Genomic DNA, 21399 nt, shown 5'->3' on the forward strand with positions numbered 1-21399 from the left:
TATAAGTTTTGTTTAGATTTATTTCTGAAACTATTCTTCCGGTATTAGCGTTGGAATGCGGTAAATAGTTCACACGTTCAAATGTAGATGTATATTTTGAAAACATGTTGTTATGGGGTTCTATTCTTATTCTTCTATCGAGGAATGGCATTCCCTGAGTGATCTGAATTATTTGCTCTCTGTCAGACAATTTATGACAGCCCGCTTCATCTCTCGTAGCACACCGATAATTCTTGTTCCACGACTTATAAATAGGCCCCATGGACTATTGGATACTGAATTTTTCTCCTTGTACAGATAATTAAATATTTTTAGTTTTGTTTCAATGTTATGTCAGTGGTGCTTAGTATTATGGATATAATATGTATATTTTCAAAAATCGCAAGAATAAGAACAAATATCGTGAGATAGTGAGACTGAACATGAAATCGTGAGATCTTACGATAAATCGTACGGTTTAACATTTCTGACCATAGAGGAGAGTAAAGCACATAAAAATTAAATCTCCATTTGCACCAATATTCAATAACAGATAACAAGTACATAGGGCAATTATTTTTTATTTACACACGTACAAGAGACATATAAATTTTAACAAATAAAAAATTATTACAATGATTTAACTTAATTTGAACTAAATATTACTTTTTTGATTGGTTTTTATCAATAATTAGTTTATTCAATTCATTGATGAGTTTGTTTGTTTTAATTTTTTCTGAAAATAAAAATAAATATGAATTACATTTGAAATTTTATGCGAGTATGTGTAATGTTTCCTCTCTTTGGGCATCGTTAAGTGGGGTGTAATAATAAAGTTTCTTAGAACAAAATTGGGTTTAATTACTTTAGGAACTATATGATAGAAATATGAACTGAAACTTACCTATGTCTTCGTAATTAACATCAGACAAAACTTCCATTTTATAAAAACCTTCGATGAAATTCGCGAATGATTGGGCTTGACAATATTTCATATATTCGTCAATAGGTTCTCTAAACATTATGTCAGATAAATTCGTCTTCTTAGTAAGAAATTTGTATGGGGAATTCGAATAATCATCTTGATTATTACCATGTTTTTGATCACCTTAAATGAAATAATTATTTTTTATACGTATCGCAAGGGTCCAATAACAAAATTAGTTTTAGTTAAAAAATCTATCAAATTTCATTAATTCTATATTCAATAGAGTTTTGTCTCAATTTTATGATTAAAATTACAAACTATCGACACTTTCTTGTCACTTACTATGTTCGAGACTTTGACTTTCCACGTTATCGATATCTTGATGATTTATAGAAACTTCTAAAAGTGACCTAACAATACTTTCAGCTAATTTCTGCTTCTCTTTGTCTTCCAAAGTTTTATTTAAATCATCGATATGCCTGTTTCGACCTACAAATTTAATAACATAAAACACTCAATGCTGCAAAAAAACTCTGCGAAAAAGTAGGCAGTGACATCCGAGGAGACGGATATAAGATCACCATGAGGGGCATATCCGGTTTTCCCCCGCCCAGACTCAGCCTAACCATGAACACCACAGAGAACGTAGTCAAGCACCTATTCCCAGCATATTAAGACGTGATATTTAATTGTGGTAATAGTAATTTAGCTACAGGCAGCAAACAGAAAGCTCAAAATGGTAAGGCACCATGACTAGGTAATATACCGCCCGAAATATCAAAGGCAGCATCGAAGGAAATCCGGAATGCCTTCTAACAGTGTACAATAACCTAGCAGGCTTTGCATACGTCCTGGTGCATAGTGGCAATACATTCTCTATGTGGAACAGCTTGAATGGTGGGCTCTTTAGAATAGAGATGCCACAAGGAATTACTCTAGTTGTCTTTGCTTTAGTGATAACGGCTGTAGCATAACAGCTCCTGATTAACCTGGCTAGCAGTGCACTTGTAGGAAACTGTAAACGTCTAAAGCTAGCGCCAGAAAAAACAGAAGATATCCTCTTGACACTTGAGAAGAAAATTGGGAAAATATGTTTCAATGTACAATGCACGACTGTCACGTTTACTAAAGCAGTAAAGTACCTAGGCGTTTGGTTACCACGAAACTTAGCTTTAAAAAACACGAATAGAGGTCAATACAAAAAGCAGAAAAAACTCTTTGAGCTCTTGCGAGTGTAATGCCAAACATTGGCGGCTCTAGTGAATCTAAGAGGAAAATACTTTCGAGCGTAGTCCGTAGCCTAATAAGGCATACTTTCTACAAAAGAAAAACTTGAATTGGAACAAAATCGAGGAAAACCTCATTAAATGATGTGAATACTTAAATACGAGAAATGCAGTCTTAATTTCACCTTTATCAGAATAACACCGCTTAGGTATTATATGAATATGTTTCTCAGACAATTTAGCAGCCCCTTTCCCACTCTTCATAGATTTATCATCACCTTCACTTTTATTTTCATCTGTAAAATCATGATTTTCATTTTCTGCGTCAATGATATTCTGCGAGACTTCCTTAAATGTATCTCCAATATTTTCTTGTTTGGAATTCGTGGATAAAGTATCGATCTGGTTGGATTCTTTTAAATCGTCACTGTTATATTTATTAGACTTCTTAACCTCAGTTGTTGTGCTGAAGTATTTCCTTTGTACGCTGTTCATAGGATTAGTTTCGTAAGAATAAGCAGCATGGTACTTATTTCGGTTATTTCTTGGTGTCACTGAGCTCATACTCAGTGATCTGTGATGGGAATAGCCTATTAAAATATAAAAATCATTCATTATTGTGTTAATTTGGTAAAGATAGTAAAGATAGTTATTTTTCGAATAGAAAATGAACTTTATTTTGAATTGAACAAACACTCAAATGAAGTCATGAAAGTAAGAATGTTGTATGTATTGGAAATTAATGTAACCACTACACATAGAAGTTTAATTCCAATTTTGGTTCTAAACTCGATTTTTTTAGTAGTAGTTTAACACTGGACATATTGCAAAGTTTATATTCCTATTTATAAAAGCTGTAATACCCTCAAAGTAAACAGGAAATCGATTAAAAACAAAAGGGACTATCAAAAAAGAGATGGATTAGACCAAATAAAGAAAATGAAGACAATAAAACGAGGAATTCGGAAAGATAGTACAAAACAGAAGATAGTAGAACAAAAGGAAATAATAGAGAATAGAGAATCCATTCAACCCATCAGAAAGTAAAATATACTTATTATATAAATAAGACGAAGAATGATGAGATTAGTCAACTAAAATTTGTCAAATTTGAAACGATCCAAATGCAAAGTATACTTGGCAAACTCTAAGGGGTCTGGATGTGCGACTCACGTATTGATGGAAGAGCTTTCACGCATATTAATAATATTGACGTAACTTTTAAAACATAATGTTTACCTATTAACGAAAACAGTTAAAACAAATCTATCTGTCGGTTATATTAGTGAAATTTTAACAGATAACGTAAAAATTATATTGCACTGGTCAATTTACCAAATCTAACTGTTAATTACTAATTGTATGAATCTATTTAGGAAAATGATTTACCTTGGGAAGGATTTTGAGTGGTAACAAACGAAAATGATCTTTTATTTGGTGGTGGACAAGTTATAACTCGTGGAAGATCTTTACATTTCTCCTTAGGACACTCGGATTTGTCACCCGTAGTCTTTTTAGTCGTTTGATTAGAAACTGAGGATTTTGCAGACATCTGGCAGTTTTTCGGTTTCAATTCTCCTGGTTCGCAAAGACAAAGTCCTGCTGCTTTCGCATATCTTTCCGCTTTTTCTCTAGCTGCTTTTTTCTTCCATTCATCTGGTGGTGGGCAGTTTGGTCGAGCTTTGAAATAATCTATTATCCTCCTCCAAATACTAGGCGTTTTTTCAATTTTACATTTTTCTTTTGGAGGAGGTGCGGTTTTTTCGCAGTTATTTGTAGATTTTGACTTCTGAGGGACTTTTTCAGTTTTATTACATTTGGGCTTACAAGAACCAACTAGTGAAGTGTTTTTCTTGGAACCGTCACATATATCTTTCTTTTTCGCAGTTGCACAGTAACCTTCTTGAGGCATTTTTTGTTTCATAGTTTCATTGCGTTCAATTTCTGGTTTTGACGCTTTTTTAATTTTCAATTGGCCTGAAAATACAATATTTAATAACTTCCAAAGTTAATGCCGAATTCTAATAATATATTTGATAAATATTTTATATTAAGAGGAAATAAATTTCAATTTTACCTGAAGCTACCGCATCTTGGAAACTGTCACAATCCAAAGTTACACCAGTTTTTGGAATACCATATTTGTGTCTCATATATTCAACTTTCACACTTGCATTTACTGGTTCGGGAAAAAGAGTTTCATTTGTTGCAACTCTTTCCAACTCTGGTAAAATGGGGTATTGAGGTTGTAATAGTTTTTCTTTTCCATCAACATACGAACATTCATCAGATCCAGCGAATTTAATAGATTTCTTTCGGTATTTTGTAAGATATTTGGAATATTTCTTGTCTACTCGATGCGTAACCGATTTCGTAGATACCAATTGCTTCTGTTGTTTGAATCCTCTCGTTGTGGCGAGCATATCGTTAAATTGCAAATTTCTAGGGAGTTTTTTACTCTCCAGTAATTTATCGTATGCTGTTAAGATATAACTGCTCGATTTACCGGGAACTAAAACTGGCAGAGTAGAAAAACTTTGCGAAACGTCTACATTAGTCATAGAAGAATAATATCGTTTCATTTGATTGTACGGACAATTTGTGAGTTTGTTCAATCTATGCCACTTGTGAAAGTTATTTATTCTCCATTGTAGATTACGTATTTTGGTGAAAGAATTGCCGTCTTCTTCTAATTCGGAAAATTCATTTCTGAAATCTGATTTAAATTCGCTTTGAGGGGTTAGCTTTCGCTCTGCTTTTTTGCATAAAAAGTGATAACTGCGTTCCGAATTTGCATTGACAGGCAACTTTGATGCATCATCATCTTCTTGTGGATTGCACGCCATATTATATAAGAATCTTTGTTGTATTCCAAAAACCAAAAACAGTTGTTTTGGCAGATAAGTACACATATTTTTAATATCCCCAATTCTTTTGGTGAACGTATTCAATGAAATACATCGATTACTATCTAGAGAATAATTTTGTTGTTTAACTGGATTTTCTACTTGATCGGGAGCTTCTTTATTATTAGTATAATGTTCCTCATCATAAACTTCCTTTTTATCAAGTAATTGTGGCTGGCATGTTTTTTGATGGCAACTAGTCTGAAACATAGCGTATTTTTTACTATACTTCGTAGACTTTGATTTCTACAGGGACACACGTTACGGAATCACCCACTTAAATGATTTATATTTGCAAGGTTGGCTGCTTTCATGTTGAATTGGAATTTGGATACCGCTTTTGGCGTGTTTTTTTATTTTATTTTCATAATCAAAGCAATTTATGAAAAACGAATTCATTCCTTTCAAATAATTAGCTGCTAATGAGCCTGAACGAATTATAAATTAGAAACAAAACTGGGAAAAATACTATCAATAAGAAATTGTCGAGAGATCAATTGCCTTATTAATGAGAAAAACTTTTGGTATCGAGTGATTCGGAAATCATTATAATTTTTAAGGTTAAAAATTACACATTCCAACACAAACCTTGTATTCAACATCCAAATCTGATCTAATATTTATAATCTTACTTTCACTCCATAGTTCATCTCTTCCCCAACTTTTTCTGCTCCTTCCGCTAAATCTTCTGTAATGCAGTCATCCAAAAGTGCATACGGAAATTTGATTTCTGAAGATTTTTCTCTTAATGAACCGATTCTTCTGATTGCGGCATTATTCTCTGAACATTTGGCTTTGGAATTGGTTTTCGTAGTGGAAGACATTCGTTTCTGACGTATAATATGTTTACTCTCTAGAATATTAGTTTATTCAATTATAGTGCAAATTTGATGATAAAATTGTTAGCACTAGACTATATATGTTCATTAATTAAATGTGATAGTTTAGCATAAAATAGTTGTGATTCTAGCTTGTTTTCAAGAATGGACTATTAACACGCTTCGATGACGACTGTACCTGCGAACTCCGACTTTTCATTCTTAAAACATGCATCACTTTCAGAATAGCTCTCTGATTTATATTAATTATAGTTCTGGGTAAAGTTATGCGAATAAACCGAACATATCTATTATTACTAAACAATTTAAAAGCTGGTTTAACTAATTAATCCTTATTAAAAGTCATAAACTTCAAAGCCAGATAATAAATATAGATATCTTCTAACTGAAAAATAACATAATTCAATTATGAACATCATAAACCACTTCAACCTTAAAAGAACAAAACTAATCGAACTTTTTCAGATAGCGATCAATAATATATTGAGCCATAACAAAAACTAGATAAAGAACGATTATATACTAACATTCTGGTGATATCCTCCAAGGGCAAGAACATTCATTTAATCCTGAAGCACATCCAAGGAACTTAAGCCAACTCCAAAACTGGTCTAAACTTACGTGACTGCAATTTCCAACTTAGAATACCAAATAGATTTTATTTTATAGATAATCTAATTTTACACTCTCAGAACTAAAACTTAACAACAATCGCTTAAAGTATGTCGCGGAATAAGATTTCTTGGAATGATTTTCGGCAAAAAACATGTCAAAAAATCATGCCAAAGCGATACAAGCAAATTCTGGAAATCTGACTATAACTTTTTAATGCACATATATAAAAGTATATGCAACTGCCAAGTAAAAATTGCAGCAGAAGCATTTCGTTCCAACCAAATAAAAAGCTTACAATGGGAAACCGTGGAACTCCTTTTACATTTCCGAAGAAAATACCTTGCCGCTTCATGAGCACCATTCATCAGTCCAAACCAGAAGAATACAGTTTACTCCAACACACAGAAATTTCCAATACCCTGATTATAAAAGATTTGCCTCTAGACTTGATAATGTTACGAAAAATTTCGCGAAATGGGTCCTTTGGTTGGCACTGTCCAGCTACAATGAAATTTCAAAATTTGGCGAATTCACGCTGTTTTTTAGAAATGGCGGACGCGTCTTTGTTGAACTTTTTGTTATAGAAGGTGGTTTATTATATTTTTTCAAATAGTTTCTAGAAAAGTCTATTTATTTATTTCTTGGGCTTCTTTTTGTTCTAGAGCTTTGTAGAATTTTATTTGTTGTATATGAATTTATAAAGTTTATGTAACGCAGAAAGTTTTAAAATAAATATTCGTAGTAAATAGAACGAATTAGTAAAGTAAACGCAGAAATTATTTAAGCGATATTATCATAAGTTGAGTGTATTGTATAGTTTGTGAATAAATAAATCAAGAACGTAAGAGACAGTGTTTATTATAGAAAGAGTGTAAATCAATACGAAAAACGTTGCAATGAGTTTCCACAATTTTACTTGGCATCTACAGATGCATCCTCTGACCTCTGAAGGCTCAGTAGGCTCGGGAGTGAATGTACAAAACAGCACACAACAATTTGAGATACTTGCAGCGTCTGTACGTTATTCTGCATAAACTGATTCACATGAAAACAAACAACAAATATTTAAAGATTTCTTAGAATGACGGACTACTCTTAACTTAATCCATATGATTAGTCAACTTTATCCCACACACGCAATGGAACTTCAAATTAAAGTTGAATCATCCCATTTACAACAAATGAATAATTGTTTGAAAATACTTTGGGTTCCTTCTCATACTGGCCAACGAGGAAACGAAGCCTACCATAATGCTCGACAAGCAGTGATTAGTGAAATCTTAATCGAAGTGCAAACGATTCTATAAAATAAAAAGTTAAGAAACGAGTGACAAATATCGAAATCGAAACTATGCGATTTGAAATCCCGGTCGCAATCAATTATTGAAAGAGCACTCTAAGTTAGATTAACTTGGTTATGAATAGGCCACGCTAAGCTTACTCACCGTTATTACCAAAATGTGAACTATGCAAGTCACCGTAAAACACCTTACTGCCCAAGACAATAACCTTAATAACACTATTGAAAAAACACTCAACAAAAATTATAATTTCCAAAATCTCTATAACTCATTTATAATTTCTGTCGCTAATTACCCCAGTGATAGATGCGATATGTTTGCAAAATAAAGAAAATATGAATTTCCCATATAAATTAACTGATGCTACAACTTACTCTGTAGATGTTTGGACGTTGCAAAATTCTTGGATGCAGTAGAAAACATTCTTGAATGTAGTGAAGATTGGACTATATAAGTAGGTGAACTGATAGATGTGATTTTATTAGAATTTTTATTATATTTTTCAAAATCCAGATGATTACTTTTTGCGGCTTGTAATTCTGTAAATAAAAATTTAATCGAATTGAAAGGATTTATCATAAATAAATAATAAAGTATAGTATAATCTATATCAATACTTTTCAGAAATTCCATGATATTATAGTGAAGGGTCGAAGTGGTTTAACATTTATATGATATTTTAGAACTAACGATTTTAATTTAATCAGTCATAACAACTTCAAAGTAAATTTATTGTGGGTAGATTGTTTGCATCTTCCGTTTCTAGTAATAAATCAAAGGCAAAACTGTTTTAATGCTTCTCTGAATTTGGTTATATCCAAAAAAGATAATGATATACAGCTCCGTTTAACGTTCGATGATCCATCTTTCATTTTCTACTGCCAGTTGCGGATACCAAGTGCTGTATGTTGAAAACCGTCATAGACACTTCAAGCAGAAAATTTTATTACTAAAGCATCCAAAAAAGGAATATTTTCAAATTTCTAAAATGATTGATTGAAATTAAATGATGAAATGAATTTTGAAATATCATTTTCTTCCATAACGTCGGTGAAATAAATGTAATTCTCGTTTCGATAACCCAGTTATCGTCTTCATAAGCTAAAGAGAATCAGTTGATTCTTGAATAGGGTCTAAGTTATTAGAAAGAAATTGTACAATAAATGTCTCGCCCCTGAGTGAATCCTAATGAAATAAAAAATTTTTAAACTTACTCTTTGATATCACACCATCAAACTGACGATTAGATAGACATTTTAACTGATAATTTTCTCCAATTTAAATAACCAAATTATTGATATGAATTATATTAATTTTCTTAGAACATGAATAATTCGTGAATTGAAATGAAAACTGGCATTTTTGACGTTTTATAATAATTTTGACTTATGAATATTAGTGACACTAGAACTAAGCATGTTTCACAATATTACGGTTTTCAGAATATTTAAAAAATTAAATTTAAAAAAATGGTATAATCATGATAAAATTGGCCAATTAAAATTGATCCTACGATTACGGCAGCGTATAGGTATGCTTGGAGATATGGTTTCTCAAAAAGACAGAAAACGAGAAAATGAAAAAACGACTATCTATATAGTAAGCTTTAACTCATTGACTTGATGCTTCGAAAATAATGTACAATTATGCGCTCAATATTCATAATAAATATAGTTAAAAAAAAAACTAAAAAACACACTTGCGGAGCACATTATACTGATGTAGGTAATATAGAAAATCTACAATTGAGGGCAGACAGTTTTAATATTTGTTTCGATGCAAATTATTTCTAAAAAAATTTTCCGAAAAAAAAAACGGAAGTTGACGCCTTAGCCCGCTCGACTAACGAACGCAATTAATGTAGTGGGATATACTAATAGCCACAAAGGATAGTTACAAACAAACAAACAAACAATCAAGCTCACAAACCCAAATACAAGTGCAGATAATTTAAGCGTGTTAAAAAATGAACGACTTATCATTATCGGTCAATTCGTTATAGAATCTTAATGGATACTACTCGAGCAAATTGAAATAATCGATTATTTTCCTACGCTAACATGATTTATCGCAGATTACGTAACTTTATTCATGATATAATCTATTATTTTCGATTCTCCCGTGATATAATAACTAGAAAAATACCAAATCGAATTTTGTAACATTTGGAACGGAGCTAATTACATAAATTTTTCTACGTCCTATCTTTAAAGTACCTTGTATTTCATCAGTTTGTAGCACGTAAAGCAGTTGTTAATGGTTAGGGTAAACAAAAAGAAAAAGCGTTTGATAAGTAGTGTTAGTTAACTTTTTTTCACTCTTTTCATAAGCTAACGTCAGTGCAATTCGTCCACACTTTTATTTAAAAAAATATCCTTCGATTTTGACAAGAAAGCATGATAGCACATGAATTGATTTGTTTTAATTTAGTAGTGACTCTCTATTATTATTATTGTTAAGATGAAAAGTGAAGATCCCGACTTTGAAATATGTACTTCCAATAAAATCATAGAAAAGGCATGTGGCAGCATCCAGAATAAACTATCTAAAATAATATAACACTTTTTTGAAATGACGGAACCAGAATAATATTCACAGCTGTACAAAACACGTACTATTAGCTTATTTTGAACAAAGGTCTAGTTGAAAGCAACCTTATTTATAAATGAAAATGTAGGTTTAAGTAAATATGCCATATTAAAAGTATTTCTGGAAGGAACCTGAAAAATCTGATACATTCTCAAGAGAGCAAATAAACAAGTTTTAGCAGTATAAAATGAAAATTGATGGGATTGAAAATAAGGGGGGCTTCCACTCATTACGGTTCCAGGTTCAAAAATGCTTACAAGTCGTTTAAACATGAATTTGATACATTTATGCTAATCTGACATCGAAAAACGCAATCAGCAACTACTTTTTCCCATAATATAGAAAAAAAGTTGTTGATATAACCACTTTTTCGAAAATTTCATCGTTAATTGCACAATATTCAAGTTTACCACATCCAGAAGAATGAAGAGGTCATGTTTTGGGGGGAGACATTCTTCAGTTAAAACAACATGGAGGATGGATATCCCCTGCAACTGCCGAAGGATATGTAATAAATTCTCTCCAAAAATAAATGGTGCTTCATGAATTTCAAAGGGAACTAATAACAGAAGTTTATTAAACTAACCTTCTACATCATATGAGAATCGAGAGACCAATTTGACTGTTACAAATATTCAACACTTAAATGAAGCTTTATTTGGTAACAAAACAGACACAAACGTGACTGTATCGAAAATTCACATAAGTCAACCCAACAATTGGGTTTTTAATATTCACATGGAACGAATATCTATAAATTAGGTTTTAGTTTGGCTGAATATCGTTGTCTATAATTAACTTTCAATTCAATAATTTTTATGCGTTAGTTCTCAATTGTAATTTATCGTAGGAGCTTAATTAAAATATCCGAAATTTCTATTCGAATTTTATTTTTTTGTAATGTATGCAACATATGCATAAATAATTTTTTTATTCACTCATGGAGCTGCTATTTTTTCCATATGTAAAAAAAATGCTAGTTTAGGCACTAGTTCATAAATTATTATTTACTACTATCGAGCGTAAAGTACGTACTTTAGATACTTTCGAGTGATTCAAACTTCACTTTAAGCATTAGTGCATAGAGAAACATTCTTAAGCAGTAGTGCGTAAATAAAATTATTATCAAGATCTCTATAACGTAGTGGCTAGAGTAGAAGGCACACATGCGGGAGGTCTCAGGTTCAAGTCGCGTTCATTTTTTTCTCTACTTATGTAATAATTATATTTAGGTGGCATTTATACATGCCTAAGAGAAGAGTTGACAAAGTTAATAACACAAACTCGACTGCTGTTTTGTTAATTTGTTCTAATCTCGATTAAAATGTTCAAAATATTAATAAATATATAAGGTATTTTATAAGGAATTAATAAAAGCGTTATAGTTTCTTCTAACGAAGAATATTACCATTAAATTTTCGTATTTTGAGAAAATTTTCATTAGTATTGTATGAAATTCGTGTGTAAAGGCATTTTTCGATGAGAAAAGGCCACTTAACACACTTGTTACATGAATAACTGTTTTAATACTAGAGAAAATTTTAAAATAATTTTCAGTGGGATGACTGATATACTTGAAAACTGAGTTATATCATGGAACATAAAAATAACAAATTTTCAAAGGAACAATGAAGAGAAATGACCAAGCATGCAAATGGCTTTACTGGAATGGTGAAAAAAGTTAGAAAGAACATTCATCGGTAAAAGTACGACGAAAATTTAATTACATTTCCTTCGAATAAAGTTAAGCCGATCGATTCTTTAGTCGAAATCTTCAATAGTTCACTATTGCAAATCTTTTTTGATCTTTTTGGATAGCTTTGGAATCTACTTAAGCTTAGTCATTCGGAAACTTTAATTGGAACTAAACACAAAGTAATTTTATACTTTCGGCTCTAGAAAATCGAAATATCATCCGATTTTGATTAAATTTTTTTTTCAAAATCTTCGTTTTTACGGCGGATTTATGAGAAAAAATATGGGAAATGTCTCTAACTTCTTTGCATATAACGGTTCATAAAAATTTTTACAAAGCATCAACCGCAATTCATATATATTTTTCGTTAATCTACACAAAAAACGAACATTCTGGGAAAAAATGGAAAATGTTTTTTAGAAAAATCATCGAAATCGGATGATTTTTCGATTTTATAGAGCCAAAAAACGAGGGTACCGCGAAAGAATAAAATTACCCAAAACAATACCATCCAGCACCACTATTCGGTTCGTCTAGTTATATACTCACTAATAGAAGCTTTACGGCGCCATCTCTAATACCAATTTAGAATCAGTGAGGTATTCTAAGCATATACTCAAAAATAATCGTTTTTATTATACAGAAGATTTTTTTGAGCCCATTTTAGTTTTATTGACAATCTGATATATGAATCTATCAAATGAAAATCAAAATACATTTAGTTTCTCAACATTTGAAACTCAATTTTTTTATACCATCGACAAGCAATAACAAATTTAATTTCTTTATTATAAAACGTTAGGAAGATCAAGCTATTGAGCAAATAAAGTGTGAATGAAAAACACTTACCATCTAAATAACTTGTATATTCTGCAGTCTCACAACTCAGACCATTATTATTGTGTCTATGGACATAAGTTTCGAGCTTCGAATCATTTGAGAATTCAGATTTTTCTACACCATTAGAAAAATATTGATGTGGGAATGGTTTCTTCGTATATTTGACGTTCGACATACAATCATCATCGCTATGATAAGTATTCTTGCAATCTTGATCTAAACTTTTCTTATGGTTATTAATATCGTCAAAAGTTGTTTTTGAGCATGAATTATATCCTCTTAATGACATACTTTCCTCATTCAACTTATTCAAAACCAAACTCTCTTGTATAGCTCCTAATTTATAGATACTAGGTGAGCTATCAAGACTCGTCTTCAATTTTTTTATTTGCAGTATGTCATTTGTTCCTGATAATTGTGATTTATCAATGTTTCTCATTAAAAAAGTCTTTTCAGGTTTTAGAAGAGAGCAATTTGTAGGTAGACTCAATTTTTTTCCAAAGCCATCCATTTTTGAACTTGAATAAGAATTTTCTCTATGTGGATACATTTCAAGTGTTAAATCAGAATGAAGTAAAGCGGCTGGGTAGTTTTTATTAGATTCATTTGCAATAGGGAATTCTGTTTTCACCAAACTTTCATTTGCCTCATTTTTCTCATCACTTATTTTAGAATCTGATACTAGTAACACGTCTTGCTGACAATTTTTTGGCGATTCATCTTTTGACTTTTGATTAACGAAATCATCTTTCTCTGTTGGTTCCAACATCTTTGGCGATTCTGAAATTGGATTCAATTTTTCAGATGGAACCGAGGAAGAAATAGTTGCTGTAGTTTGCAATATATGATGCGACATGTGACCAATTTTCTCTTCAAATTCACGAATGACAGAATTCGGTGTTGGTCCTTTGGTAATAGATCCACATGTAGACATTTGATCATTAGTGGAGAAATCTTTACCGTCTTTTAAGGAATTCTGACAAGGAGCTTGCTGTGGTGTTGCCGTTGGTCTATGTTGTTTTGATAGCTCATCAGTATTCACTTCTATTTTTGAAGAATCTATGAATAATGGTTGATATTCGGATATGTAATTCGTAATTTTTTTAGCTGCTCTTGTTAATGTATTTGAAGTAGTACACTGTGCGTCTTCAACTTTTTGTAGCTCACAATCATATGTCGATTTATTATGATTATTAAGGGTTGGTAAATTTTTTGATATCATAATGTTGTGTTGCAAATCACGAATAGCCCCCCCTTGGGGGGCTTGGACTAAAAAATGCTGTTTATTACTCACAGATGTTTCGATGACAGTTGATGGTTCCGAATTTTTTCGTTGCCCCTCATTACTGAGGGGCTGCTCTAAAAAAGACTGACACTCATTATTATAAGCAATTATTTTTTTTGCAGCTTCTGTTAATTGATTGACAACTCTTGTTTCTTGTGTACCAGACTTAGGGGGTGGTTTTTCTATATTCAACTTTGGGAGTTTATTTGAAACATGCTGTTTATCTGCTGTTAATTTCTTCGACGCTTTATACTTTTCAATATCAACTTTTGATGGTAATTCTTGTTTACCTTCCAGCCTGCTTGATTCTGAATGTTGGTAATTATCAAATTTTCTCGACATAGCTTTTTTAAAAGATTTTTCAAATTGATTATTTTGTACATTCTTATTTAGAGTTAATCCTCGCTTTTCTCTTCTTGGGATTGAATCTGACAAAGATTGTTCTCCTGTTTTTTGAGAAATTGTTCTATTATCATAATCGGTTAATTGTTGATTATTTTGGGAATCGTTATTGTAAATTTTTGAATGAGATTCTCTTTTTTGTGGTGATAATTTTTCAGATTTGTACGATATAGATTCTGTTGACAATTGTGTTAGTTTAGTATCTTGAGTATCTATTTTTGGAGGGGATTCTTGTCTATTTCCTTTTGGTATCGAGTTTAGAAAAGTCTGGTTATCAGATTTGTGTGACATATTTTTTTTAACAGCTTCTGTCAACTGTTGTATTCCATTTTGTGATTCCTGCCTACTTTCCTTTAGAGGTGTGTCTAAAAAAGAGTGCGCGTCATATTTGTGAAGCATTATTTTCTTAGCACTTTCGCTAAGTTGTTTTGTGTTTTTGGATACGGAATTATTCACTTTGGTGGATGATTCTTGAATATTTGCTTTTGGATGTAACTGTGGAATATGTTTACGGTCAGACTCAGTTTTATGAGTTAGTAAATTATTTGCCGCCTCTGTTAATTGCTGTATGTTATGAGTGTTCGTTTTTGAAAACTCCTCTCTGGAAACTGGCTCTAAGAGAGGTTTTTTGGAAAAATTATTCACAGTTTGTGAATTGTATGAAAATGATTTAAATGACTTTATGTCGGAAACAACTTTACCCTCACTAATGTTAGGTGTTAGATTGACATCTGTTTTTGATTTATCACCAGATTTCTTATCAGTTGTTGTCAGAATAATTTCTGTCTTTGATGCGTTTTTAGAATTCTTAGTAATGGATTTATTTCTGGTTGCAATAGGTAAATTGGACCATGAAGATTTAGATTTCTCATTTTTTGTGGTGTCCTGAAAATTGATTTTTTCTAAAGGCTTAATCGATGTCGACTTCAACCATCTTTGGTTACTCCTCTCAGAACGCGGGAAAATATGATTGACTATATCCTTGAAATTATGGGATTCAAAGTATGCTTGACATCCAGACTTAGATATCGTCATTTTTTTCTGTAATTCCGGCTTTGTAACTTTATTCACAAGTTTGGGTTCATAGTTTCGATTTTCATGTAGAAATTGAAATTTTGATCTTCTATTTTGAGAGCTTTGAGACACATTTGGTTTACATAACATCGATTTTGGCTTTTTACATTCCTGTGACTGTACTGATGTGAACGTTTGTTGTTTTACAGTTTCAGATGTATTGGTGTTATTGTTGTTTTTTATGTCTGCGCATTCAGTCTCTTGATGCACCGTCAATAGTGACTTTGCTTCTGTTTTAGGTTTTGAAGTTTCCGTAGAATCTATATCGTATGTGAAATTATGGTGTTTTTTCTCCACGTCACCAACAGAATCGTTGGTTGATTTTGATTGTATTGGTATATTCACATTATTAACAGGTACTGTGGTTTTCGAAATTTTTGTTTTCAAATTGTTTGTCTGATTCAACGCTTCTTCATTTGTTGATATTTTACTTGACTTGAAAGTGGGACTTTCAGGCTGAGTCGAACAACCTTCTTGATTATTCTTAAACGTACTAGAATCAACATAATTCTTTTTGAAATCTTGAATAGGCTCAATTAATTCTTTTTCGTTAGCTATTAAAATATCTCTTTGTTCATCGAAAGTATTATGAGTAGTTGTATGTTTTATATTACGTATATTTTGTTCTCGTTTCTGTAAACACAAACTGTGATTGCTTTTTTTCTCGTTCATCTCAAAAAGTTTCGCTGTATTCAATCTATTAATTGAAGGTACATTCAAAACTGATAGAACGGGGGAACTAGAAGGAGTTGTATATTTTGTTGTTTTAGTATTATTAATATTATTAACTTTGTTTGTTAATTGTTTGTTCGTTAATTTGAAATCATTTGATGTTATTCCTTCCAGGTTTTTAACATTTGCTTTAGCTATTTTAGTTTTACGATTTCTCTCAATTCTACCGTTTGAAATAGATTGTTTATTCTTGGCTTTGGATTTCAGTTTATCAAACAATGATGAATTTTTCATCTCGATAGGATTTGAATGAGAAAAGGCTGATGATTTTTCGGTTACCTTCATAATATTTCCATATTTGGGTGATGACGAATTATGTTGGATTATTCCATGCTGTGATTTTTCCTCGATATCTTGTTTTTTTGATGAAGAACTTTTCAATTTGTTTTTTTCTTTATCCAAGCCACTATATTTTTTAATTTTAGATTTATTACTGCTGAATTCTGAATTCAAGGAGATGTGACTTTTTATAGGAATCTTCTTTTTTATTGCAATAACTTTAGGTTGGAACTTCTTACTAGATACAGTTTTATCATCTTTTTTTGAAGGGTGTTCGATTGGGGAAAGTTTGACATTTTTCCCCAATTTTGTTATTAAAGGTAGTTTTGGAAGTGATTTTGAATTTTTATTGACTGTTAGAGCTTTCAAATGCAACTTTCCGATTTGCGGAGGCTGCTTTATATCAAGGTGTTTCTCAAAAGGTGGTTTAATTTGAAAAGTTGCACTTTTACTTTTTGTCACGTTCGATGGATTCGCATTGGCTGCGAAAGAAGACTTCATTCGAACATCAATATTTATATTAGATTGTGCAAAAAATTTTTTTTTCAGACATGGTGGAGGCTTTGTTGCTGTAACTTTATTCGTTTCGGTAGTAGGCGGTTTGAAATTCTGCAGTTTCTTAAGGCTCTCATTGAAAAGATCGTCACTGAAAATATTTGTTGAAGTACTATTTAGCTTCTTTTTGATTCTTTCATTTGCTTCTTTCTCCTCTAATGACACGCTATTAGTTTGATTTTGAAGTTTGAATTTTTTAGGTTTTGGTAGTATTCTACACTTATTATAACCAGCTAGTGGTAAATTGTGGATTAGGAAAAATGGAGTCTGATATTTTTGTTTAAATATTGACGATGTTGAATAATTTCTTCGATCATTCTTATTTTTGTCACACTTTGCGCTTGTTTTTTTCTCTTTCACAATTTTGGGCAGCGTAATCGAATGAAGGCGTTTTGTTTTCAACATAACGGGGCTAAATATTTGTTTTGTACCGAATGGTCTCATATTTCGTGGCTGCAAATATTGGGTAGCCGGTTCACCATTTTCCTTTTCCAGCTTTTTCATCTTTTCGAAAATATTTATTTGCGTATCTATTTGTCGGGGTCGTGCTGCTTCTAGTTCATATTTGTCGCCAGTTTGAAATTTGATGTCAAAATGAGATTCTTCATTGTATTCTGATTTGTCATGTTCGCCTGGTCCTCTACTGTATTTTTTTTCATTTTCTACCCGATTTCCATTCCCATATTTTTTCTGATATTCACTGATTTGGGACACATGACCTGGAAATGTAAATATGTAAATGTTTTGTTAAATTTTGTTAAACAAACTGACTCTCTATTCATCATCGCTAAGATGGTAAAGACCATTGGAGGATATTATTCCTTTGAGTTGGTTAATAGAATTCAAGCAAGCGTCAATTTGAAAAATGAATTTTGAAATTTATGAACTTGATGTTTATAAAAGAATAACACAATTTAAAACCGCCGAATCTTAATTAATTATTTTCCGGACGTTGAATACATAAGTATTCGAAAGCCAGGAATATATTAAAGTTAGTACACTTTGCCCAATACGAAAACGCTCATAATCTAATGATGACAAATGACAAAGACTTCATTCCAATTATGAACAATGATTAGTTAAGATTTGGCGGTTTTGAATTGTATTATATCTAGTAAAAAACATTAAATTCATGGATTTCAATATTGAAGTTGACGCTTGATAGAATTAATTCCTTGAAATTCTGGTTACTATAGAAATTTTCATTGGTTATATTATGAATGCCGTTGAATTTTTATAGGTTATATAAGGTTAGATTGTTGTAAATGATACTGAATTTGAAGGCTGAAACTATATTTTCATAGCGATATCGATCATTTAGAAAAAAAAATTTGGTTGAAGTTTCATCCGACAATAAATTAGAAATCTATTAAAAACTCGAATTCAATCTTCCTTATATTAACATTCGCTGGAGTTTTATACATAATACATAGAAATATTAGTAATTAGCATATATACTTACGTTGCTGATTGCCATTAAGTTTAGATAAGCAACCATCATATAGAGATTGACCACTTTTGGATCGCGTACATGATCGGGATCTTGATATATTTTGATCTACAATCTCTTTTTCTATTCTGTTACTATCGTATCGTATCGCCGGAGATACAGATCTAAACAGGCGTGAACGATATCGATGAGGCGAAACAGCCTAAACAATGAAAAATGTATTGTTTACAATTCCCATAAGCAATTAAAATATTCCTTGTTTTCATTCAACCTATTTGTGAGAATTAAATGTGTTAACTACTATTTACCAAATCTATTTGAATCAAATAAATAGGTTCGTTTGGATTATTGACTTAAAACAGAATAGTAAATCTTCACTCAGGCATTTCTTGTAAATAATCAATGTTGCGGTTTTTTGAAATTATGCCAAAGCACTCTGGCTATCACTAGTAAAAATAAACCTTTCTCATTTTTGTGCGGTTGCAAACTTTTTAGAATTAAGATTGAAATAAATAAATGCCAGGAACAAAAGTCACGAACCAAAAAGGGGATGAGAAACTTGATTTTGTAAAAGTGCTCTAATCGATTAGTTTAGCAAGTGCAATATGTTGCATACATCAATCAGCTGAACTTTATATGTGCGTGCTTTTGATCAAGATGATTTATGCGTTAGTAGTAGCCTTAATTGTCTGTATAAGAGTGTTACATTGTTGGGAAATAAAATGGCATATGCAAGAATACTCATTAATGAAAAAAAAAAATAACTTTATGTTGAAATTTTTTATATTTTACCGTCACAATTATTCAGATAATATATCAATTACATTAGGACTTTAAAGACACTTCTACTTTCTTGAAGCTTCAAGTTTTTCTATAGATACTAAGCCTAAATAGGAGGATAATAATTCGTCAAATCAGATCATGGTTATCAAAAACCTACTATATTCTCAAATACATCTAGAATTAAGTTTTTAACTCATTATTATAGATCGCTAATACCGAATTGACAACATTTTAACCTTATCAAATCTTCAAGAGATATAAGAAATAATTCCTCCTCTCAACTCTCCCACTTAATTTCTCAATTAATTCTTTCCGGTAGATCACATGTTCACAATGTGTACCATTTAGAAATTATTCATAGCACTTCTGGATAAGTTTGTACCGCAAAAAACTCCCGCCTTCAATATTCCCTATGTGATTAGGGTGTCATATACACTGCAATCCAAAAGCAACTATTGTGTCCCCTTCTCTTTGCGCGACACTGGGGATCCTCAGTGTTTATATCGCTACCAAAAAGGTCGTGCCGGCACCTGATTTGATCTGTTTGATAACTCAACTTTTCAGGATTAATAAATATAGTTGACATTGCCTTGTTCAAAGCATCCCCAAAAATCTGTATGTATATGCTGCTAACCTAACCATAAACCGTAATTGAGTAAAGATATTTGACAGATATGGGAAGCTTGATGCGAGACCCTGTATACCCATCTAGTTGTTTCCAGACAAATTTCCGTACGATCGAAAATAATGCTAGATTACAGACACTTTTTCCCAGTGGTTTGATTTATTCTCAACTCTAATATCACATAAAAACGTTCTTTGCACTATTCAAAACACACAACGTTATTACTATTAATTATTAATTTTAAGTCATCGTGGACCGCAATTCAGTGCGTATATGTATATTATCATGTCATAAATTTATTTTATATTATTAAAAATTAAGGTGTACTTACGGTCCTGGTAGAAAAACCTGGTAAATTTTTAATAAAATATCTCAACATAACAGAAATTTTGTGAAGACTATAATTATAAAATACGTCTAATATATTTAACGTACGTCAATTTACATCATTTTGATTTGACACTCCAGTGATAGAACGATAATTATTTACTCCGTTGATTAGAGCCTAGTATGGACCTCAGCGGATATTTTGAGTTCCAATGATGAAAATGAAGATAATATATGGGTGATTCCGTTCTAACTGTGATTTTTTGTATTCAAAATTTCAAGATTTTAAAATTTAACTTTTCTAACTTTTTTATGCATATTATTCATCTATTTTACTGTAAAAATAAAACTCTAAGAGGAATTTACTACAACTTCAAAGTATCACGAGCAAGACACAAATGTCGGATTTTGAGTTCCACGGTACTGACTCATTTATCCACGGTACTGACATGGTAACTTAAGATATTAAACAACAAGTGCATCAATTTTCCTCAGTTTGATCATAAACATTAGAATTTATAAGGTAATTAGTTTAAATCATTTGTTACGACAAAAAAAATTAATAATTTATCGGTAAATTCTAGGAATGGACATGACACGGTACTGACATTCAAGTGATGTAGTATAAGTTTTCTTTAAGTGGCAAGTTATATTGTATAAAAATAATGTTTAAATATCTTAAGAATTATTCAATTAACACAAAATTTTTATTAATTGATTATTAATTAATGACTAGTACAAAAAAACAATACAGGACATTGAATATCACAGTTAGAACGGAATCACCCATATACAGTATTAGGGTTGGTTCAACTTATCCATCTCGACGGCAAGCTGCCGTCCTTCGTGTGTCGTATTCACACTTTCCAATAGTTGACACTCACTTTTTTGGTATACCTAATTTCGTAACCTGGTTTGGATTATTATATGCGAAAATCTATCTAAATTTTGCGACAGTCTAGTATAAA

At 31.5% G+C, this 21399-nt stretch overlaps 1 protein-coding gene across 3 annotated transcripts; it reads right to left on the bottom strand.

The window, feature by feature from the left end:
- Nucleotides 1-540: 540 nt before the first annotated feature.
- LOC130897305 (uncharacterized) lies at nucleotides 541-20618 on the bottom strand. 3 transcript variants are annotated; one of them, XM_057806081.1, is made up of 11 exons: nucleotides 20436-20618; nucleotides 18709-18898; nucleotides 12929-17965; nucleotides 8169-8333; nucleotides 5672-5892; nucleotides 4211-5240; nucleotides 3523-4110; nucleotides 2319-2723; nucleotides 1250-1396; nucleotides 884-1087; nucleotides 541-715 (listed from the first exon to the last, which is right to left on the bottom strand). In XM_057806081.1, the coding sequence occupies exons 1-11, from the start codon at nucleotides 20481-20483 to the stop codon at nucleotides 642-644; spliced, it is 8109 nt and encodes a 2702-aa protein (XP_057662064.1). In that variant the 5' UTR covers nucleotides 20484-20618; the 3' UTR covers nucleotides 541-641. The 3 variants fall into 3 exon arrangements, with proteins under 3 accessions (XP_057662064.1, XP_057662065.1, XP_057662066.1); XM_057806082.1 differs by having other exon boundaries at nucleotides 2412-2723; nucleotides 20436-20575; XM_057806083.1 differs by lacking the exon at nucleotides 8169-8333 and having other exon boundaries at nucleotides 20436-20575.
- Nucleotides 20619-21399: the final 781 nt, after the last annotated feature.

Source organism: Diorhabda carinulata, chromosome 8, assembly GCF_026250575.1.
Source record: "Diorhabda carinulata isolate Delta chromosome 8, icDioCari1.1, whole genome shotgun sequence".
Lineage (NCBI taxonomy): Eukaryota > Metazoa > Arthropoda > Insecta > Coleoptera > Chrysomelidae > Diorhabda > Diorhabda carinulata.

Coding starts and splice junctions, on each gene's coding strand:
- LOC130897305 (XM_057806081.1), bottom strand. CDS start 20,483: ATGTTGAGATATTTTATTAAAAATTTACCAGGTTTTTCTACCAGGACC. Junction 17,966..18,708: donor ACTTAATGGCAATCAGCAAC/GTAAGTATATAT, acceptor TTACATTTCCAG/GTCATGTGTCCCAAATCAGT. Junction 5,893..8,168: donor AACGTCCAAACATCTACAGA/GTAAGTTGTAGC, acceptor CTAATATTCTAG/AGAGTAAACATATTATACGT.